The sequence below is a fragment of the Coturnix japonica genome, chromosome 5 (genome assembly GCF_001577835.2).
Source record: "Coturnix japonica isolate 7356 chromosome 5, Coturnix japonica 2.1, whole genome shotgun sequence".
NCBI lineage: Eukaryota > Metazoa > Chordata > Aves > Galliformes > Phasianidae > Coturnix > Coturnix japonica.
In genome coordinates, this window is record NC_029520.1 from 2960357 (window position 1) to 2984481 (window position 24125).

Consider the following 24125-nt stretch of genomic DNA (forward strand, 5'->3'; position numbering starts at 1 on the left):
GCAGTGCTTATGCCCAGCACACACCCTGTCGTGTTTTACTACCTACACACAGGCGTATGTAACCATTATGAGAATCAAGGTACCACATACATCAATACATTATGCTCTTTTAAACCTGAACAATTACTTGCTGGTAGGATAAACAAAATATCAGAGAGCACCATTTCAATTACGTGCAACATTTAGCAAAAGGGAAAGCTCAGGGCATGAATCACATCAGAACTGTCGAAACTAACACTACAGAGGTATAAAGGAAATAAAAGTATGGCTAGTTTTTCTAATACCAATAGAAAATAAATCCTGGTATGTGGTGCTTGCTATTTGCTACTAGATTTTACATCAAGCTAAGATACATTTACCTCTGCAGCTCTAGCTTGTAAGCGGGCACGCAGTTCCTTCTCTTTTCCAATGAACCATTCTTCCCATGGTGACAGATTATCTTTCAAAGGAGACGGCTTGTTTGCTTCTGTTATTTCAGAGTCATCATCCTTCCTGAGTTAAAAATGAGAAATGTAAAAGGATATTATCTATCAGAACTTGGACTGAAAGTCTATCCAGGGCTGATGTCACAAAAAAAAAATCACATTTCTCTCTATTGCAGCAAAAATTACATAATTCTACTTGCACAGTAACCTCCAGGATGGTAAACAGCATTGATTTTGTGTTCCCTGCTATCCCCCTTGTGTTCTACTCACTCACTTCTAGCCTGTGATTTTTCTTTCTGTTCCAGACTGTGGAACAGGTTCAGGCACTGCCTCTTACAAACTAACCAAACCCAACATAAGAAACGTGGAAGCATTTCTGTCACAGAGAGGCTCAAAGTGGCAAACAGCCTTTTAATAAAAGCAATGTATAATCAAGATTATCCTCAGTCTTTCGAGTCCTATAGAATTGGAGGATACTGAACAGCTTCAGCACTCAGAATCCATTCATTCTAAGATAATATTTTCCTCTTTAAAACACACAGGAAATACACCTTAAAAATACAGCTTGTGCACACTTAGTGATATTACACAAGGTGAGACTTTTAGTCAGACACTTTGCATAACTCACTCATAACTTTACTCACAAGTAATGCAGCGATCCTACCTCCAGGCCAGAAACATACAATGCTCTGTACCTGCACCCCCGCTCCACTACAGGGAGCAACTCTGTTTGCTTAAGCTAAGAAAGAGGCTCCCAAACAAGCATATTACATGGATGCTCCTGAAATTAATCTTCTACGCGTACATTTTAAAATATATATACACATTACATGCGTAAGTTTTGCATATTCATGACGAATTAGTGACGTTGGCAGTGTAATGGAGCTGAGAACACACACAGAAGAGCACTGCAGGCCTAGCACTCCTGGCACAGAGCTGTCCACCTGAGTGATGATGCACACAAAACCTGTATTCCATAGGAGCCCCTGCTAGAATCCAGCATAATCATAGCCTTCATTGTTATGCCTACAACCTTGGTAGTTAGGCAGGGAGCTATCAGGTGAACATCTGGTGGGCGAGCACTCATTAGAATCAGAGAACTATAGAATGGCTTGGGTTGGAAGGGACCCCAAGGATCATCAAGCACCAACTCCCACAGGCAGATCTGCAGGATCCAGTAGTGGACCAAGCTGCCCAGGGCCCCACCTGGCCTGGCACTGACAGCTGCAGGGACCCAGCATCCACAGCCTCTCTGGGCAGCCTGTGCCAGCACCTCACTGCCCACTCTGTACACAAAAACCTTCCCTCCTCGAGCTTAGAAGAAGTAACAGAAAGGAATGGACTGCAAGCAGGCTGACAAGCAGTTTTAACCCGAGAGCTCTGAATGCACGGAGTGTTTTCCCCAGATTTCTCTGGGATGTTCAGCTCTTCTTTCAAGAAACGCCTTTAGCCAAAGCTCAGCGTGGCCGCATCGCCTCCCCCAGCCCTGGAGCCGCACTACGGGCCGCCCCAGCGCCATGAACTCTTTCCCTCACCCCACAGACCTGCTCAGTCTACTCTGGGAGGCCGTACTCGAGAGCGAACCGGGCCCCTCCTCTTCCTCCGCCTCCTCTTCCTCCTCCTCACCCCCGCGGAAGCCGGGCCGGGAAGAAGGGAGGGAGCAGCTGGAAGGGCTGAGCGGCTCTTCGCCCTCCGAGCTGCCGAGGGACGGCGGCCGGGCAGCCCTGCTCATGGCGGCCTGAAGCAGCTCCGGGAGCTGGGCTGTTAGCGGCACCGCGCAGCGCACAGCGCAGCTCCCGGCCGACACCGCGCCGTCGCCATGGAGGCTCGGAACGGCCCCGGGGCTGGATAAAACGTACGAAAAACAAACCCAACAGGCCGTGTACCATCTAAACACTCCTGACTACAGCACTGTGCGACAAACAGAGATGTAAATATACACATATATATACACACACGTGCCCCCATAGTTGTTATTATGGTGAAAAACCTGCCCAAGTGCTCACCTCAGAGCTATACCCTCAGTCTTCATCTAAAACTTCAGTTCTTAGCAGATTTATTTGCTTACTCTGGGACTGACATTTGCAAAAGACACTGAAGTAGCGAGCTATGCATTCGTTACTGGAAACCAATGATAAAACTCATGTTGTTACCCTCAAATTTGAACATTTTCCTTAAAGTAAACACAGCCACGATCACCATTAACTGGTATTCTCAAATAAAGCCTAAACAATATATTTTTCACCTAGTGCAGTGCCACAATATGGAACCCGTTCATCCTCCAAGCACAAGAAGCAGTAAACGAAACACAGTAACTTATGATGCATTATCCTGTTGCACCTTTCATTTGTGTCCTTACTTTCTGAATCATATTCAATTGTTAGCTTGAGAGCAAATAGCTCAGATTCTACTGTACAGTATATGAAAGGCAATATTAAAAATCCCTAGCTACAAATAAACTTATTATACTAGCAATAAAAGATGAAAAGCATCTATGCAATTAAAAGTTATTAAATTGAGAATACGTATGAAATAAACGTATTCATTGTGCTTTTAATTAAAAACATTACCCTGTAAATTAAAACCAAAGGCTTAAAAACTATAATCAAAGTTAAAAGTATCCTGGGTACAACTCCGAGATTTCTGAGTAAGTTTGTGATTAAACTCCGAGATTCCTACCGTGATGGGAAAAGGGCGGAAGGGATCTAAACCCAACAGTTGTCAAGTGGGTACATTATTTATGTAATTTCGGATAAAGGGATCTCACCAGAATACTTTCTTAGAGTGAGTTGACAAATGTCCATAAACCACTTGACGGGGAGAAGGCACAGAATATCTCTGCAACGACTTGTGGCATCTTTAGTTGTTCCCTCTGTACTGCAGAAAGCTTCTTACTCTGAACATCAGGAGGAGGAAGAAAAAGTGAATCCTCTCCTTGCTCAAAAGCTTTTATTTGTTTATAGTCAACAGCAAATTCTATTTGCCTGCTAAACCTGGTGCCGGAGCTCAGTACAACAGTTGCTTTGGAAAAACAGTTAAATAACCATCAATGTTCATGTACCCTTTATTTGCTTTCAGTGTAACATTCCATGCTAACTGCTGATGTAATATTCATGAGTATAAATATAAGAACTAACAGCTCTGGATTGGTTTTCTTCTGTTTTTACATGTGAATATTTTGGCTTACAAAATTAACAGCATACAGTAAATAATCCGCCCGTATTTTGTACAAACTACATGATTTTGATATACAAGGATTCTGTTTTTATTACAGTGACAATATACAACCATGTCTATTTACAATGCAAAAAGTATATAAACCACATTTTAAACATTCTGCTACTGGCAGCCACTATTGTTTAGGAGGTAGCTTTAATTAACAAAATGAAGTGAAGCCACATTTCCCATCATGTGTTCTATCAAATAATTTACAATACAAAGATAAAAATTCATTGTATGAACATTATATACAGGTTAATTCTCAAAACTGCAATCTAGCTTTAAATCTTAAGAATGTTTCCAGAGTGACCGGGGTGGCAGTGAATTCGCTCTTGATTTATCATATTGTTCAAACAACATCATTACTTAAATGTGCATTCATAATTCCATATCGATCAGACATAAAGATCTCAAACTAAATGTAGATACATTGGGATCACTTAAATCACTTGGATCTCAGGACATAAATGCTTTAAAAATCACGCACCGACTTAGGTGAAAATCAGCAACTTCGCAAAGTGTACTTCACACTCACTAAAAAAACCTTCAAAACTGGCAAAAATGTAGTGAAAATTCCCCTTTCTGTTTCCTCCCCGTTTGCTAAAATCTGAAACTGCTCACAGATATCATTGGTAAGCACCAACATTCAACAGGCTGCAGAGAATTAGCCGGTCTTTTTCTGCCGACCCACGAGCTGTGTATGTAGGCAGCACTGCCCAACACAGCGCCCGATGCATCCAAGTTTCTTCCAACAGCGTGACCCTATTGTGTAATACTGGAGATGGCTGTGGTTCACCTGAAGCAACGCATCGTCGCTGAAAAACATCCTCAGCCCTATTATTCCTGACAGCTGTTACGATTCTTATTGCATCTGCTGCAGATATTGTGGATTACAAGTGCTTTTATTACAACAATCTATTTAAGAAGAAAACTTCTGAACGTTGGCTTGAAGTACAAAACAAAAAGAGCATTCCCATATTGCTCTCACAGTTACGCGTGGGAGAACGAATCCATTTTTTGGCCCTGCAGTAAAATTCATCCTGAGATTCAATGCTGAATACACTGTACAAAGCTAGCGAGAGAATTGTTGCTTAATGATAGAAAAGTCACATTTAAAAATAATTTCTTTAACATTAACAGCTGTCCTTTATATTGTGCTTTGGCAGGAAAAAAATACCATCAGAACTTACCTCACCACCAGCAGAAGTAAAACACAACTGGGGTACAACATGGAAACAAACCCTCAGCATGTAAAAACGGTATAAAAGGAACCGCTATTGCTTGGACAGAGTAAAAAATTTGGTTTACAGGTAACAAATTTGGTTGACCAATTATTTACAGTCAGGGCAATTTATTGATTTCTTTCATCCTTTTTAAACATATGGCTCAAGAAATGACTGCCCACTTCCCTTCTTTTAGAAATGACACTAAATGACGATTACAAAAGTGCTTCCTGCTCAGAAAGGCTGAAAGAGGCAACAGTCTGTGACGCGTGGTACCTCCTGGTTAGGAGAGCCGGCAGCCGAGCCTCTCAGTCTTTAATTCTTGGTATGTTGTAGGCATAGCGAACCAGAGGGAAGCCTCGGCTTTGGTAGAAGCAGGCCCGACCACAGGCCTGCACTTGGTCTGAGCTGTCCGACACGAAGGAGTCGTCTTCGTCTGCATAGTCGGAGTGGGCCGACTGGGTGCCGCAGTCCGACCAGTAGCCATCCGGCCTTTGGCAAGGCACCACTGCCAGTGTGGGGCAGCTGTGGGATTTGATCAAGTGTTTGCATGGCACGGGCTTGGACAGGAGGAGCGATTCGCAGCACTCGCACACGGCAATGTTACCCTGCAGGTGTGTGTACATGCCACAGTCATAGTAAAAATCCTGCGTTGCACATCCCCCTTGAGCACTGATGGAGATGGCAACCGCTCTGTTCTTCCTGGTCACCCGGCGCCTGAGCAACTTCCAGTCCTCCTTGAACTTTGGGTTGAAGAAGACGTACAGGACTGGGTTCAGGCACGCGGGTAATGGAAAAAATATCAAGGTGACAGACTTCATGATCTCAGGGCTGATAGAAATCGCGGTGATCAACGGTGCGAACGAGAAGAACGCAACAGGGCAGAAAAAGATGCAGTTTGTGAAGATTAACCAAGCGACGTGCTTAATCATGCTGGACTGTGAGTTTTCTGAGAGGTCCTCCTTTTCCAAGTTGCAATAAAGTTTAGTGTAGATAATAGCCATCAGCAAAAATGCCAATGAGTTCAGAAGCACTAAAGTTACTGTGAAGCCCAGGGAAGGCGTCTCTCCAGTGGGGAAGGGCAAGCAAAGGGGCGATGCCGAATACTCCGCTTTATGGAACAGTGGTAAGCATCCTGCTACCACAGCACACAGGAAAGCAAGGACCGCTGCAATTTGAAATTGTTTTTGGCGATTGCTTTTGCCCTTTTTAATGATTTCCTTTGCAGAGAAGCTTCGTTCAACAGCCGCCAACATCAGGAAAAAAATGGCACTTTCTGATGAAAATACTGCAAGAAAGCCAGTGACTCTGCAGCCGCTGCCTGTCTCCCACCATATGCCAAATTCAGCAAATCTTCCCCAAGAGACAGCATCCAAGAAAGTTAAAATGCCAGTATAGACTCCCATAAATAAGTTAGAGACTGAAATCAAACCTATGAACAATTTGGAAGATGGCAATGGAGCACAAGATGCAAAAACTGTTAATATGACGAGCAGGTTGAAGAACAAAGCGACCAAAAAAATGAACCAGACAGTAAGTCGAATCATCCAGCTTCCCAGTAAATATTCACAAGGTTTAAAAGCACCTACAAGAAAAAAAAAAAAGCAGAAGGACAACCAATTTAGGAGAAAGAAAAAAATATCCTGTGCCTTAATAAGCAAGATCTTCAAGTGTTTTACAAGAGCACTACTCGTTCATTAATTACGATGAATAGAGTACCCAGCTGAACTGCTAAATAGGTCAGCTGAAAGTAAGCTGTTCTGCTGAAGCTATTTACTAATTAATTATGCCTGAAATAGTAATTACTGCGATGAATGGTCACTTGGGAATACTTTAAATAAACAAACTAGGTAAACACAATTAATTACCTTTTAGCTCCTCAAAATAGCTTTTATTAGTGTCACCTACATACTTCATTATGGTTTGTGTGTTTGGTTTTTTCTCTGAGATTTCGTACTTTTCCTTATAAAGTTGACAACTCTACAAAATCAAAAGTTGAAAAACAACCTATAAGGGGTAAGGATTTTTTTTCTTTTTAAATTAACATGCTCTCTGAAAACACGCTTTACAAATGTGCCTTCTGGAGTTGCTTTTGGTCACAAGGAAACATGTGTAAAAGAGCTGACAAATTCAATTTATCAGCTTTAATGGGGACAGGAATTCACCATGAGTCCTCTCCCCAACTCTGTCTTCCAGGAGGGCTGTGTGAATTTGGAAAGCCACATACGAAGAATGGGATTTTCTTCTTCTTTTGCCACTGAGGTGAAGAACTAAGTGGTAAAAGAAGAAAAGTTTAAATAATAATGTCTAACAAGAAAAATAATATGAGGAATGACCAGCAAAAAAGGTCACCTTTTTCTGCTTACCCTTCTAATCCTTCTAATTGCTGTTTATTCCATAGGGAAATCCCACTGATTTTATGTAACAATTAGAAGAATTTAACCTCTCCTTTATCCCCTTTAGGCTCTGCTAATTGTCCTAAACACAATACCAAGGGATCCCTCTGTGCAGTCAGGCTCTCTGTGAGCTGAAGGCAATGCAAAAAGCCACCAATCCTCGCTGCAAACAGGGCTTGTAGAACAGCTCCTGAGCTGTGCATCCAGAGCCCCGGATCCCAGCTCCCACCCTCCTTTCAGGTAAGTGAAAGGCAAGAAAAACCCAATCCTAATGCTTTCTGCAGAGAAAGCTTCAATGTCAGCACAAACATCTCCCAAGGCCTCGAGCAACCTGCAGAAATAACTGAGGTGACAAGATGAGAAAGAATCTTCTTGTTTGTTTGAATGAGCAAGCTTAATTTCTGGGTAAGAAATAATACTGCTAATTGGATTATCAGACCAGCAGAACAAGCAGTAAATCTCTCTCCCTTTCCTCCTTTTCTTTCTGCAGGTATTCCTCAAGGGATCTAAACTGAGTATACTTAAAAATAAAAACAACTTCCTACTTCAGACATTTTAAAATGCGAGTTGTGCTTCCAAAAATCAATTTGAAGTCTGTTCTCTAATCGGTGCAAAGAACAAGAACGTTCCAAACCCACTGGGAAAATTTGTCCTAGGGAGAATAACTTTTGCTGCTTGAGTTCAGCAATCCATTCCTGCCATTAGGCAAAGTGGAAAGTGGATCTACAGGATGAGCAATGACTCAGAATTTAGGTGGTGGGTGGAGTGTCCTACTTATGACCAGACAACAGCACAGCAGGGAAAATAAGTTGTTAGCATGGGAGGGACTGGCGAAAAACAAGGCAAATTGTGAACTTGTAAAACAAGCTCTTCGCTCCTTGTGGAGCTACGGCATCTCAGGTATGGGCAAAAAGAGAGCCAAAGGCTTTAAAGATTTAACCTGTGTAACATATCATCTGAACTCTCATTCTGTAAACAGGAGCTCAAAGTACACAAGCAGCAACTGGACAAATCAGTTCTCATAAAGCATACAGTACGTTAGCAGTGTACTTGACTTTATGACCACATTATTATTATTATTTTTTACTGTAATTTAGAAATCTTTGTAGTATTCTGTACACTAAAGCTAGAGCTGTCTCAAAAGATGGAGAGCTCACAGGCGAGTTTTCAAAGTGGATGTAAAATACCCGTCTAGGAAAAAAAGAATAAAACTTGGAAAACTTCTGATGGTCCAGAATCAGCTTCACTGGAAGCTTCATTTCTCCCCTGATCTATGCACTCCAATCCATGCAAACAGGAGGACTCAAGATGTGTATATCTTTTCTCAGCAGCCCATGACAAGGGTGAGGAAGTAGGAGGCACCACAGCCAGCACATTAGGAGCTGAGCAGAACCGTGTGTGGAAACGCATAGTGGAAGGAAGATAAGCAGAAGGGCAACAATGAAACTGCCTGGAAACATTTGTCTTCAAGATCAAAGACTTTCAACACTCCTGAGCCATTCAAGCCCAAACTGGAGTTCTGGTACGCCAATAAGGGTACTCATTGTACCAATATCCACAGCAGTTTAAGATGCTACTCCAGCTACTTGCAAAAGCCCTCTGCTGTCAGTTAATGCTGCCATAGAATGGCTAGAAGAACATGGCCAGGCATAGTTTAAACCCCAATGACAGGAGTTTAAGCTCTTAAAAGGCTGACTTCTTGTTGAAACAGATGAGCATTCATATCATCTGCTTTACAGATACTTCACTGGCAAGAGTAACACAGAATTAGGGGGCAGTGCATTAAACACTGCAAGCTCCAAATGTAACAGCACGGTCTGGTATGTTCTGCTTATGAAAACTAACTTCAGTTTTTTGGTACCATAGTTCTCCCATACAGTGCCATGTCTAAAGCTGAGCCAGATCTCTGTGACTGCTCATCCAAAACAACATTAGCATCAAATTAAGTTTCCCAAGTGCTGCAGAACTTAACCTTCTCTATATGGATTGAATGAGGAACGAAGCACATTTCTGCAGACAGCTGTTCGCATAACACCATGCATGAAGTTCAATATGTAGCAAAAGCACTTCATTAGATTTACCTGTTGCTGGTGTACAGTGAATAATAGTCTGACCCAGTTCCACATTTTCCTCGTTTCTTACACCATCTGCATCAGCTGTATCCAAGTAAAATGAAAAACAGATCAGTCGAAGAAAGAAAAAAAATGAAATCTAATGAAGCTGTCTAGGACAGAAACATAGCTTTGAAAGATCAAAGACCTAACGCTTCTCCAGCTTTCAAGCCTATAACAAGTGGAGCAGTTCTGGTTCGACCCATAGGTTTGAATAATCAGTGCAGAAATTGCTGCAGCAGTTTAAGTTACTACTGCCTGTTGTAGCTGCTCACAGTGCATTGTAATAAAGAAACATCATCTTTCATCACCAGGGACAAGACCTATCGGCCTCGAACTAGACAGTGCAAGGACAAGCTTTCAGAATGTGAGAGCTGAAATACTGAAATCACAAGAACATTTCTGCTCTGGCACAAAATGACAGAAACAATCCTGGAAGTTTAATACGGTTGTAACCAAAAGAAAAAAAACCAAAACCAAACAAATGGGCACATCACACACTATCAGATAAACCCACTTCACAAGTTAGAAAAGGTAGAACACGGCACCTATCTATCTGCAAGCAATTGCTTAGCACTTTCTGAGCCAGCTTTTCCATGTTTGCTTATTCAAGGACAACACATACTGTTACTTGGTCTGGCGTGTTCCTCATTAGGATGAGTGCACTTACTCTTTTCACGATCCCCTTTGGCATCTTGATCTTGGTGACTAGAATCTTCAGCATTTGAGTTTAAGTAAGAATCACAGCCCCAAAACGCACAGCACTGGTAAGCATATGGTACAGATAGAGACCTGAAAAACAGGTCAAACAATGAAGACTGTTGCCTGTTGCTACTTTAAGGTTTATCACCTATTAAATATATTAAGGGCACGCTTAGTGCTAAAAATATGTTTTTTGTCACAGTCATTAAGAACAGAAATTGCAGCTGGATCAACTGTAACCATTTCTGAGGATTTTTTTCCACAAGATAAAGGACTGGTGATGCATGCAAGTCCCACCAGTAACAAGGAGTACAAACACAATTCTATGGTGTTTTGCTCCCTTCACTTCTTTTCCTCCTTATAAAAAACAAACTCTGACCAATGCTTGTGGTGTTGCCATACAAATTAGAATAGCAAATTAATGAAAAAAAGCACACAAACAAAAAGCTAATCTGCCGTTTCCATGGGATTGCTGAGGCCTAATTCTAAGAGTGACATGGAAATCTCCGGTAGCCTTACACAAATCAGCAGCATCTTCATCACCATGTTTTTCCATTGGGCAGTAGAGGAAACAATTTTTAACTGCTTCTTGAGGAGGGAAATATCAACGTGTAGAAAGATCTTTCAAAATGGAAATCAGCTCACCGCCTCATAATCCACCACATATTGAAATCACTAACAGGTTTCCCTTTGAATGATTACTGTTCCCCTTATCATTCACCTCCAAGAATAAACAGCGTATGCATCAAGTGTAGTGATTATGGAATCAGGCACCTGCAAGTCTGTTCCCATTTTCCACACACTGAAAGACAGATGTGCTCAGCTCAGTAACAAATGGAATCTATCCAAACCACTGCTGTAAAGTCAGATGATTATATCTGCCTAAAAAGTGGTGGAGAAAAATATAGCAGGTTCTAGGAAAATAGTCTGCAAGTGGCATTTCTCTCAGAACAGTTGGGATGTCAACACTGAGGCACTACAGAACTTGTTGAAGGGCCTGATCATTTTTCATATTATCTAAGTTGGCTTCATTTGTTGTCAAATTGCTTGCTACTAAGTAAGCGAGGAAGCAAGTGAGGTATTGTAGTGCTATTAACCAACATACCGAAGCTTTGCAAAGTTCTTCGCTGCCAAAGCTTCTTTCAGCTCAGAATTTCCTGCAAGCTTAAGTTGGTTCAATCCACTTAATCCTTCTGTTGGAACTGAGGTGAGTTCATTGAAACTCAGGTCTCTAAAATGTGAATAATAAGACAGTGTTACAACAACGTAAGATTGAAGTCTTCAGGGTCTCACACCAAAGCTGTGGTCTGGAAAAAGACTCTCAGTGTTGCAGGCACTTTAGAGCATGCCTTGTTCTGTATGAGTACACCCTGCATAGATTCTGCTAGCAAGAGGTTTCATGATTCATGGAAATGAAATGTTATGATGGACACATGCCAGTTTTAAGCTAAAAGCATTTACTATCTCAGCAACTTATTGACAGAGAGAGGAGGTTACTGTAAAGAACAGCCTACTTACAGATTAACAATAGCTCCAATGGTTGTGAAAGCCTCCTTGTGGATCTTATGGATTCGATTTCTACTGAGGTCACTGCAATGAAAGGAAAGCCAAGTGTGATTATTTAGCAGTTTCATCTAACCTTTGCAACAAGCACTGTTCAGAGAAAAAGTACATCTATCATACACAATGGCACATCCATTATACCTCTGGTAGAAAAGCCAAACAACCCTCCCATTTCCCTTCTCTCCCCAAGTCAGACAGGTGCAGCAGCAACTGAACCTCTAGGACAGGCAGCCATAACCAGCTTCACCCCATTCCCAAGGTAGTAACTGCATCCCACTAGAACTCCCTTTACTCCTTTCCTCAGCCCTGGCAGCTCAGCAGGTGCTCCCAAGGCAGAGGCAGGCTCTGGCGTCACCCATTCCCAGGCTGAAGGTGCCAGGAAGATCACTTTGGTGACAAGCACACCTGCAGCAGGGCAAGGCAGAAAGGGTGGGGGAACAGAACAAAGACAAGGGCATCTACCTTGTTGGATTTCAAAATCCAGATACAGCTCCCGCTGGATCGCTATGATTTCTATTAAGATACTCCTTTCAAAACCCCTGTCAACTTCTCATTTTTTTTTTTCCCCCTGATAACTTCACTGTTTCTATGTAATCTTCATACAGCTAGACATGTGAAGGTAGGGAATAATTTTGATTACTGGTCTGCTCCTCTCAAGGAAAACAGAATGCTCCAATAAATAGCATATAATGCAGAACAGCAGACTGCCAAAAAAATTATCTTTAGGTACATATACATGTGAACGTCTACAAAAGCAAAATGGAGTGTAAAGTTGGCAGCTGCCAGTATAGTATGAGATTTGCAACACCAAACCCAACCTCAGTTTACACTGGAGTCAGAGAGATTGTTTTGTTTTATTCAGTATGTGTCTATGCACACTTACAGTATGCGAAGGGAGGACAGTCCTTGAAAGGTATCATCTGTGATTTCATGGATTTGATTATGCTGTAAGGAACTGTGAAGAAACAAAACTTAATTGGCAAACAGGCTAACTTCAAACCAAGGGATAGCTTGATGGCTGCTAAGAAGAAAAAGTAGCCTTCCCAAAGGCACGGTGTTTTCTAAGTTTCCCCTTACAGAAAGTACATTTCATGTTAGCTACAACAGCACAAATATGATGCTCATTTGTGGCACCTTTACTCCATCTCAATTCACAGATCTTATAACTTAAAGAAGAGTGCTGAGTGTGAATGTTATTACTTCCAAGTGAAAAGCAGCACTTGAAAAACTATCAAGAGCCACTGAGGATTTAACACAAATCTATTCAACTCTTCAAGGAATGTTTAGGATACTTTAACCCTGGGTGCACTTTCAATTCTCAATATAGAGATTTATGGAAGGAAAATGCTGAGAAATGCTTCAAGAACCAATGGGCAAATTATACTTCCAGTTCATTTGCTCTCAATGTCTCTTTCCAACAAACTCCATTAGTCTCTCTTGTGTATACAGCAACAACACATTCTGACAAAGGTTACATCAGTGGTGCCTTTGTTGGAGAGTAACTGGCTTTCCTCACACACCATGAGCTCTGGAAATGCTTTGCCAGATGTTTTACAGCAATAACCATATACAGTGAGCCCAAAGATGTCAGAGAAAAGTAGGAAGGACCTGTGAGAGGCCTATCATTCCCAATCTCATTAAGTATTAAGAAAGTCGAGAGCAAGGGAGGTTTAAAGAGAAGCAGGAATACTGGTAGATGAAAAAAATGCATAGGGTCTAGAAATAAAGCTTAAGCAGCCTTATACCAATGAAATAAGGGAGAACAAAGACAGGTTTTAAGAAAGAAAATGCACCTTACAGGAAGTATTTTACCTGAGCACAGGCTGTTGGTTGAAGGAAACTGAAGTACAGAAGAAACACAAGGCAGGGAGGAAAACACCTAAGCACTCATTACATTTGTGCACATAGCAATACTTCTACAAAATTCAAGATTCATGTGTCCTTCATTCTTTTTTGTGCTACAGGAACAATTAAACCTGAGCTGCTTGAACTGACACAGCCACAGGGCCTTAATCTTAGAAGCGTATTTATCATCCAAAGCAAAGCAAAAACTTTTCTGGAGATCGGGACACAGTGTACTAAAGAGGTAATAAAGATAACCACTCTGTGTTTCTACTCACATTTCTTCCAAGGAGTGGCAGCCTGTAAAACTTGGGAGGTCCTTTATATTGTTATAAGACAAGTCCCTTCAAAACAGGAAATAGAAAGAGGATGCTTAGATTAACTCTGTTCTACCTGGAACATCTCATCGCTGGATACACGCATAGCAGAAAATCATACCGTGTAAGCTCCCTGAATTCTGAGAGCTGTCATATAAAATCATGCTTAGATTCGAGTGGCCAGAAGGTATGCAAATTGTGCTCCCAAATGGTAGCATTTTCCAGTTTTTTTTTTTGCATTTATTTTAAACATATTCTTAGTATTTTTTTTAGTCTTGCCTTTTTAATACTATCAGAACAATACTCCTCCTTCAAATTAGCACTACATTCTCTACATCAAAACATTTTCATCCAAATGAAAATAGGAGCAAAATGCGTGCACTTACAAAGTTCGTAGCATCTTCTGCTCTTGGCATAAGTTAACAGGAATGCTGTTTATCTTGGTCCCCGTTAGAGTTCTATGGAAAAAAATATATCAAAACACCATATATCAGTATCTGCATTGTCGATAGTGTAACATAACAAGCCTATCTAGGACTGCATCTAGAGCTAGGATGGTGTTTTTAGCTGTCAGGTTCTGGATTAAGGCATTCAGGCATTTAGTGACAAGAACAGGACATCTACTTGAGTTGCTCTCTAGATCCCCTACCCTAAATCACATCCCAATCATTTCAAATCAGGCAAAATAACAATTAAGAAAGGAACATGGTTTTTTTTCCCTGCAGAAGATACTTACAAACTCTCCAGGTTTACGGTTCCTGTCAAATTAGGAAACCACTGCACCATGCTGGCACCCCGAATGACCCTAAAAAAGTTGCCACAAAAATTAGCTGTCAACTACCATGCAAATAAATTATGACATGAAGTCCTGCTTTCAGGTAGATATTTTCACTAAGGAGGCACTCTTAACACCCCTATTACTGCTCAAATTTTATACATCGAGCTATTCTAAGTGCTTCTTATACTAATAATCTGCTAACTAAATTTTTCCTCTTAGAAAAGACTGGAACTCATTGAATTGGAAAGCATTACATGAAAACACCTACGAGAAGGGCATAAACTCTCAGGCAGTTTGTAGTTTCAAAGGTTGGCATCGCATTCTGTTTTGTTACTTGTCACCCCCAGACCTGACATCATTTGAAAGCATGCATGTGCTAACCTGCAAAACATTCTCACAATGTACACCTCTGTTCAAAACGATACTGGAGTTTATTGAAGTAAGAACCTGAGCATTTGGCCTGAGGTTATGTCTTACGCAAGGTAACAAAGATTAAAAAAAAAAAGAAGTTGTAAAACGTATTTACCAGAGCTTCTTATGAAACTGCACGTTCCTAACAACAACAACAACGTTTGTTACCCGTTAACTGCTAAAAGAGTTGTGCAGGAAGAGCTAGAAGCAGCCAGGATATTCTGCTAATTTCATTCTTTAGCCATAACATTTCATGTCTGTGTATTGGACTATTCAAGTTGAGATGATACTTACAGGGAATGCAGATCTGACAGATTCTGAAACGCTGAGTTCCCCACAAAAGACAAAGGATTATCATACAAATGTCTGGGAAATGAAAAGCATGTTTCAATCACTGCTCTTACAGTCATTGTCTGCTACAGACTAAGAATAGATGCATGAAAATTACTTACATCGTTCTTAGAAGGGGGTTTCCTGCAAATGCCCCATCGGGAATTATGGAAATATAGTTACTGTGAAATGCCCTAAAGATAGTAGGAAAGAAAACCCACGTTTAGAAACATATTGCCAGCAGATTCAACCTCCAGTCATTTTCTCTGGGTAGATACACTACACCTATGCAATTCCCAGCCCTGCAAAATTCAGATTGTAGTTAAATATGGCTATGTAAAACTGTGGCAGTAAGTGTGAAGGCAGGATCTCTGTCTATGGCTCTCAGCTGAACTGAAAGCGTTTCACTAGAAAGAAATTATTCTGTCCAAAACGTGATCTTATGCTTTCCCTTGTTTGCTTCTCTGTTGAAGGAGGGGACAAGGAAGACACACGATCAGTGAATACATAATTCTGCTACTGGAGGCCAAAACCTGCTCCTGATTAACATCTATGCTAATGGTACTCCTGAATACATTCCTAGGTTGTATAACTCCAAAATCATTTTCAGCAGGCTCCCTTCTGTAGTCGTTGATTATATTTGCCTTTAATTATAGCATCACTTAGCATAACTTCATCTGATCGAGGTTGCTGCATAATCAGATGAACGTTCTTAAATCTGGGAATTTCTTTTCCTTTTTTATTTATGGGAAGGAGAGAGAAAACAGGTGAAAAGGAATAACGGGCAATACTCACAACTCTTTTAGATTTGGGAGTGCTTTTATGGCTTCGGGGAATTCCACCATGTTATTATAATTTAAATCCCTGGAGGAAACAAAGCAGGAAAGTTAAAATATTTAGTTAGGAACTGTTAAAATCATTTTTATTTATGACAACTCCACGCAAGTGAAAAGTTCTCAAAGCATCATTAACCACACTGCAGAATAACTTCATTTTTGACTTAGTTTCAGTCTTCTCACCTATTACATGCCTTCCAACCAGCTAATTAACTCAGTAAGTTACTTGAGAAGGATTATTCACGCTAAGTCAAGTTGTTCGCAACAAAGCGCACTACATTTCACAGGTTTACCCTTCAGATTAACTTGCAAAAATAATGAACTATGTTCATTAGAACTTAGAACATAAGAACTAAGTAAGCCATTGGGCAATAGCAGATCTCTTGCAACAAAATTGATTCTAAATATTAAAGAGAATCAGAAGCAAATGCCATCACACTGGAACAGTGCACACATTCATTCAGGAGCTGCCAGGACATTTGCAAGACAGTTTCCAGCTAACCCTAACCCTAATGTACCAGTAAGAAAGGAGCAGCAGAAAGACAGCCCACTGAGGAACTTCCTCTTGCCTCACAATGGATTTGACAGCGTATTTTAAATAAGTTTAATCCCACAGCAAATGCAAGAAACAAATATTTGTCCCTTATCACATACAGGGCCTCTCAAACACTTCTGATATATACGCCTGAGTCAGTGGAGTGCTGTGCAAAGTTACACCAGCTAGATCAGTACTAGGAACATTAAGAGCCACGCCATCCAGCGTGACTTTTCACCCAGGCTAATATTTACCCGCTTCTCAACAGAGCTAATTACTTTTGGTGGAGCACTGCACTGATATTAGCCTTCACTTCCGAAACCTGAGTTGAACACAAGTGTGGGAGTTATGTGTTGTGCTGCACACAAGCCTTATTTGCAAAATCTTCATTGCAACAGTAAAGTAACCTTGAGTAGGCTGTGAATGAGAAGAATCACACTGAAGAAAGAATTACTTTAAGAAGCATACTTACAAGGTTTCAAGGTTGTCCAAACCATCAAAACAGTGCTTTCCTATTGTTTTTATTTTGTTGTTATGAAGATGTCTAACAAAGAACAAAGCAAAAATGAAAACAAGTGAATGACTGCATATAAGTTAATGAATCAGCAGATAATTCTGTGAAATCTGTATAATGGGTTAGAAAAAACATTACATGGGATGGATTAGGCAGAATGTCTTTCACTTCAAGACATATTTCACTCTTGTATGGGAACAGAACGGGCTGCCTGCAGGCAAGACAACCTATTTTAGACCTTTACTCGCTATCCAGAAATGTGATAAAATATGATTTAAATGTATAAATAAAAAAAAATTTAATATTAATCTCTGGAAACATCTAAGACTGGAGAGAAATACAGTCTGTGGCAGGTAATATTTTCTTTTAATATCTTCGAAACTGTTTTCTGACAGCCGCTTGTTTGAAATACTTATCTAAGTGGGGAGAATCTGAGTGATCCATCCAGTAAAGTCACAAATACTCACAGAACAACAAGACTTGAAAGGTTTGTGAACGCGTAGTCAGGAATGTGCGTTATTTTGTTCAGGGCCAGCGTCAGCGCCTGCAGGGAGGGGAGGTTGCTCAGGGGATGGATGGGAACTTCTGTCAAACTGTTGTCATCCAACCAAAGGTGACGCAACTGCACCAGCCCCTCAAAGCTGTCTTTGGGAACAGCTGTAATGTGGTTCGCATCCAAACGCCTGGGTGAAAACAGAGAGAATTGGCACAGTCAAGCCATGAAGTACAAGTAAATAGAAGAGTAGTTTCAAGTCTTATTACTTGCACACATTTTTGTTACCTTGAACATATTATAGTGAAATTATTTAATACCAAAAAGTCTGAGTGCTTACTGAAGTGACACATGAGAACTCTTCCAAGTCACATGAAAAGCACATAACTGAAAGCCCTGTAACTATTTCTTCTCCATTTAAAACATTTTAACCAATTTTTATGCTTACAGTTGGCTTAAACAAGTGAACTGGACACAAGAGAAACCTCCTTCCTACCAGCCCTCCTGCTCCCATAAGGACAAGCATTTAAAATGGCAACTTGATATTGTATGAGAAACTACAGAGGCAGTTACTGCTTTGAACCAACTATCTCTATAGCTATCATGTCAATAACATGATATACTGCTATATATTGGCCTGGGTACTCCTGCACAACTCAAGCAACTGCCTTAGAAAATAGGATTACTAAAAGCAGTGTCTGAACAAAGTCAGAGTTTAAAAAAAAATCACATTGCCATATAGAACACTGTATGCTGTCAGTTAAATGAGACCTTTCTTTCACTCTGGCAGCTGATCTCTCCTATCATGCTCCACAAGAAATGGAAAACAGAACCCTAGCACCGGTTGGTGTTGCACATTATTGGATTTGCCATTGGATTTTTCCCCAAATTCACTCTGATCTCAAATATTAGCAGTAGCAATGACTTCACAGTCTTTTTTATCCAAAGAACTGCAAACCATACAAGACAATTTTGCTACAATTCCGGCTCACCTCTGCTACTGGGTTTCACAGCTTCTCCATATTTCAAAGCATCCAAAGGAAAAAAAACTCCGCACCTGGACACCATGGAGGTGAAACGTGTATCCTTAGCTAAGGCCCAGCCATGAAACCCCAGTGACAAGAGGTGCTGGTTTTACTTGTGGTGCCCTGCTTAGAGCCCCCATCCACAGGATGCAATGCCTGGCTTTAGTAATGAACACTGAAACTGAAGCTGCACTCTCTGGATCAGCACCGCTCTGAAAGATGGAGGCTTCACAGCCAGCACGGAAGAAAACACCTTGTATAACTGGTTTGAAGTGACTGCATACCAGTCATGGTGTGTTCACTGCTGTCTGGGGAGACAGACTCATATCCACTCCATTAACATCGATGCTCACTGTGATACAGATCAGCACAGTGCAGGTTGAGTTATATTAAGCACTCGGTGCACTCCTCAAGCCATGATCAGACATGCTCTTGAAAATCTAGCTGGATCAGTTTAAGAAGCCTCTGCCTGCAGCCATCTGCCCTGTCCCTGCCAGGGCTCACAACACAGAGCAGGTGACTGCTCCACATTTGTCCCCATGTCAGCAAGGGGGCTTCTGCACTCCACCTCCTGCATTGCACCCAGGAGCAGAGGACAGGAGCCAGTCTGTCCCAGTGGGCTGTACTCGGAAGCTGGGGGCAGAGGGGAGGGTCAGTAGAGGGGACGCACTGCTTTACACCGCTCCACCTGTATCCACCTGAGACATCTCATTTCAGCCCTGTACAAACCTGTAAGGGAACATCTTACTGCACCAAAATCAACCTTGAACAATTACAACGTTAAAATGCTGGGTTTACCACAGTGGTCAGCATTAGCCTAATTATTATTCCCCCCAAAATTTAAAATATATGGCAAATTCAGAGGAATAAGAAAAGCACAGTCACAGTGTCTCAAGAAATCTCCACCTAAAATCCCCAAGGCTGTGGAAGAGGGTCTTGCTTTGCAATGCATATGGCATATATTGAATATTTCCAGTAATTAGGGAAAACATGTCAACACCAGAATTTCCATAAAACAAAAAGTTGAGAAGTGGATGAAATCAAGCAGCAAATAGGCCAATATAAGCAGGAATTTACAAAATAGCAGCCAAAAGGCTCTTTCCTAAGATGAGTGAGGTGCCATTAACTCTAAAGCTACACTTCAAAGAGCTCATTCCTATGGTTCATAGGCTGGCATCCCTTTATCAGTTGCCCCATGGTCTGACAGGTGTGTACACTATTGTGTTTGAATGCTTTTAGCCTGCATCAAGGCTGGAATATTTCAGAGAAATTAAATGTCTGGTGATAATAATAAAAAAAGGAGGGGAAAAGGGTAGAGGAAAAAAGGCCTGGGGCTCTGCTTCAGTAAAAAAAAACAAAACAAAACAACAACAACAACTAGAAATTACCTGTCTTTCTTCTCCCTCCTAAATTCACACACCTCCATGAAGATCAAAAGAATGATTTTCCAGTGGAATAAACATATCTGAGCCTTCAACTCTTCTTCATTCCAAGAGAAGCAACGTACCTTGAGAGGCAGGCAGTGCTCTCAGTCCTTGCGACTACTTGCCTATGCCTATGGTTGCACTTTTATTGTGCTCCTTCCTAAATTCCACTTACTCATGCAGATTTGGGGGGGGGGGGGGGGGGGGGGGGGGGGAAGAGAAAGAAAAAAAACAAACTGAAGTAAACCAACAAACAAAAAAAGAAACCTGAAAAAGGCATTCTTCTTGCTCTCCATGACTTCTTGGCAGCTAAACAAGCACAATGTCTGAACAGAGGTGAAAGCAATTAGGGATACCGAATCCTAAAGCCAAAGCAAAGCATGCTGCAATTGCTTGCATCGCTGAGTCCTCATTGGCACAGCCCAAGCTCTGGCTCTGTATATGGCTGTGCTGGCCCCATCTTCCCCAAGGCCAGCAGACATCACAACAGAGGTTTGCAGAGAGAGAGAATACAGATTTGAAGTGAAAACCTGTGATTTACAGACACAATGACATCAGAAGAGCCATACTACCAGGATTACACACAACAGTAATTTATTGCTGCTTGATACCAGTTACCAGCTATCAGACCTCAAGACGTACCTTTAACTAACTGAGCCATTTTTGTCTCATTCATATGTTTTGCATTCCTTCACGCCTCTTAGTGCAAATTGGACACTCCATAATTATTATTGATTTTTTTTCATCCAGGTGAAGCTTATCTACACTGTGTTCACTGTGCAAATCACAGCTGCAGTGCTTCCATTTAACGTGAAAGGTGCAGAACGGTGTACTTCATGGAACAAAGGAAAAGCACAACTGGAACATCTGACAACTGCAAAGCAGCACAACTCAGCTAAGCACCACCACGTCCATCTCAGCTGACACAAGAAAGGCATCACTAGCACTAATAGTTAACAAAGTACATGAAATATTCTTTGCTGTTCAAACTGAACTTTAGCAAAAGTCTGTCCTCTTCCATTAAAGCGTTAAAGATAAGACTATGTTCTTTAAACTAGAGCTTGCAGCATATACTTGAATTCCTTAATCTTTCAGAAGCGACTCCAATTCCAGCTTCCCTCTAGGCACTGGCTTGCAAGAGACCTTCCCATTTTAGTCTATAAATTCAGAGTTTACTTGCTGAGCTGTCATCTTTACTTTTATTACCTGCTAGGTCCTCTCCTCGCATAAACTCTAAGTATGCAAGAAGAAAGAGTAGGAACACGACAGAAGCTGACACATTCAGAAGCTCTCTGGTGAACGCTCAGTGTATTGTTTAAGCAGATAAAGAACAGAGCAAATTAAAGATCTACCAACTATTTACCTTGCTTTAAGGAAACTGTAAAGCTAACACCTTACCTTAATTGGAATGAAGGTAAGTTCCAAAGTCTAACCAACACGCATGTGTGTATATGCGGGCAAGAAAGGCCAGGCTGAATGGGGCTGCGAGCAACCTGGTCTAGAGGGAGATGTCCCTGCCTATGGCAGGGGGTTGGAACGAGGTGGTCTTAAAGGTCCCTTCCAACCCAAACCAAAATGATTGAAGCCAGGCCTGACAGGGACACAGCAGTGTGTGCGGAGCACAGTCGTTCCCAAGCCGGTGCTGTTGGCCACGCCAGCTCTCATTTGCACCCACATGTGCAGCACCCACGTTTCAGCCGCTCAGAAATTGTAACTGCCTTGTACTACTGGCAAGAGCCTAGCATCGATGTTAATAAAAGGAAAATCACTCCTGACTCTCGTGCAGCACCACTTCTGCTCAATGGCAATTATTAAAGAACTTTGCTCTTTAAAGTGCTCCTTCAACCATCACAAAGAGATCACTCAAATAACTCTGAAGTAGATTTTTAGGTTTTGAAGTTGAGTACTGATAAGCATGATCCATAGGAAATGCTGCTACAATGTAAGGCAATAAGCCTACCATGTTAACAGGGGCACTTTACCTCACTTAACTCATTTGCTCTCTGCACCTAACCTATTACAAACAGCAGTGCGAAGAATTGCTTCCTTCCAAGACAAATTTACAGCAGCTCTCAGAAACAAATGATCCATGCCAAAGCTATTGCCATTGCTAGTGCTGATTTGCCAGCACATACATTTCTCCCACTGGAATGCTTAAGGTGGAACTAATCAGAGAGAATACAAAGTTTTCTGCAGATAACACACGGGAATCAGCTGACCTTCATTCACAATGCTGTGTAAATGAAAATAAAAGCAATCATATTCAGCAAAATTTTGTTTTCTCCCTGCAAAACCAATGTAAAATACACGCAAGTTGCCCCCTTTCCCGTTCTGATAGTGCTAATGGGTGCAGGGTACATGTATGCGCATAAACAAGGAATCCTTCCAAGGAGAGGCATTCCCTCATCCCTGGAGACTTTCAAGGCAAGACTGGATGAGGCCCTGGGCAACCTGATCCAGCTGTGGTGTCCCTGGTCATTGACGGGTAGTTGGACTACATGGCCCTCCGGGGGTCTCTTCCAACTGTAAGGATTCTACGATTCCATTAAATGACCTGAAACTTTAATTTGTAATGCAATAGTTACAGTATCCATCACGCTCAGAATATTCTGTGCTATGACTGAAAAACTCACCGGGGTGAAGTGAGTGAGAGCGATCACAGAAGAGCTGTATCTTAACGAGTTGTTATGCAAACCTCTAGAATTAAATCCCAGAATAAACAGCGTTACAAAAAAAACCACAAAAAACCAGAGCTATCAGAACTGAAAAGCACCTTATGCCACAGCACTGAAACAAGGGCCCATCCCTCTGCCTTCACCTCCTGCTCCTTTCAGGACTTGCACACCTCACCTCAGGAGCACAACGCTTTGCCACCTCTGGCTCTCCGTGTAGCCTTGTATTGCCATACACCTCAGGAACTCCATCTCCAGATTGAAAGAACACAGCGTGCCACTTCATCACAAATCCTGCCCGATAAACTACTCTGATGCGATACAAAGTGCGTTTCCGCTCACCAGAACTCCTCCTTTTAGTAAACCCCGCTTTTACAAAGAATAACTCCATTCTAGCTCTCCTCAGGAGGCCAGAGCTGGGAAGATATCCAATATAAACAGAAAATAAAGAGCTGTCATTTAGTATTCTGAACCACACTGGCTACTCTCCAGCTATAACACAAACACCAGAAATCATGAAGCTCCTGTAACCATCTTCTTTTTTTCCAACCCAGGTATGTTTACTGGGCTCATTCACACATAGAGTGAGGCGGCTGCCTTCCTACGCAGCTAGGACTTGTATGCATCAAGAAAGAAACGAGGCAGTGCTACAGGAGCTGCAAACCAAGCTATCATCAATATGCTATAAAGCTCTACAAACGAGTAATTTGTGTCTTCACCAAGAAAAAATCCCCCTAAAGCCTACTTTAGAGCAAACTGGGCAACTGCCAAGAGAGAGTCAGTTCAACGATGTTGGAACTTGCAAGTTTTGGATTGGGATTATGCATTAACGAGATAGAAGGAGCATATACTCTGCGGCGAGTTATTTGTTTTATGAAGTCAGAGCAGCTCAGGATTCTTAAATCCATTTTGACACATTCTTTCAAAAAGACTGTGTTTTTCTTTGTCTTTCCCCCCCCTTAAACCAATAAAGCAGCATGCTGGCATTTATTTTTCCACGATTACTCCAATTCAGAGGACAGACCAACATTCCCTTGCCAGATGCCGCTCTCTGCATTAGTAGGGGGGGAACTAAAGAGCTACGCTGTAATTTTTACAAGAGAAGTAAGAAACTGAAAGCTTTCCTGAAGCTTCTGAAAATGACAGAAATGCATTCAGGCAAAGCTTATTGATAGCACGGTAAATAGAAATGCTTTACGTTTCTCATGATGCTCATCTCTGGAAGAAAAATTATCCTCAAATGGCTACCAATTGTAACAAAGAGTGGTGATCCGGTAGTGCAGACAGCTATCCTCTTGGGGACAGAGTG

General features: G+C 41.5%; 2 protein-coding genes across 7 annotated transcripts in view; both read right to left on the minus strand.

Annotated features, from left to right (window-relative positions):
- CCDC34 (coiled-coil domain containing 34) overlaps positions 1-2234 on the minus strand; it is a 54390-nt gene extending 52156 nt beyond the window's left edge. For 3 of the 5 annotated variants that reach the window (XR_004307336.1, XR_004307337.1, XM_015863446.2), the window contains exons 1-2: positions 1970-2234; positions 360-492 (exon numbers count right to left, since the gene is read on the minus strand). Coding sequence is in view for 3 of the 5 variants with exons in the window: in XM_015863446.2 (XP_015718932.1) it covers positions 360-492; positions 1970-2157 (321 nt within the window). In the remaining 2 variants the exon portion in view is untranslated. Of the gene's footprint in view, positions 1-359; positions 493-1255; positions 1294-1969 lie in introns of those variants that run through there. The other 2 variants (XM_015863445.2, XM_015863447.2) reach the window with 2 other exon arrangements.
- A 1237-nt stretch (positions 2235-3471) lies between these two features.
- The window catches only part of LGR4 (leucine rich repeat containing G protein-coupled receptor 4), a 56929-nt gene continuing 36275 nt past the window's right edge, over positions 3472-24125 (minus strand). For both annotated transcript variants that reach the window (XM_015863442.2, XM_015863444.2), the window contains exons 5-18: positions 17670-17885; positions 17161-17232; positions 16113-16181; positions 15440-15511; positions 15282-15353; positions 14535-14603; positions 14185-14256; positions 13760-13825; positions 12523-12594; positions 11595-11666; positions 11182-11307; positions 10045-10166; positions 9345-9419; positions 3472-6452 (exon numbers count right to left, since the gene is read on the minus strand). In XM_015863442.2, the coding sequence (XP_015718928.1) occupies positions 5176-6452; positions 9345-9419; positions 10045-10166; positions 11182-11307; positions 11595-11666; positions 12523-12594; positions 13760-13825; positions 14185-14256; positions 14535-14603; positions 15282-15353; positions 15440-15511; positions 16113-16181; positions 17161-17232; positions 17670-17885 (2452 nt within the window). In that variant the 3' untranslated portion in view covers positions 3472-5175. The remainder of the gene's footprint in view (positions 6453-9344; positions 9420-10044; positions 10167-11181; positions 11308-11594; positions 11667-12522; positions 12595-13759; positions 13826-14184; positions 14257-14534; positions 14604-15281; positions 15354-15439; positions 15512-16112; positions 16182-17160; positions 17233-17669; positions 17886-24125) is intronic.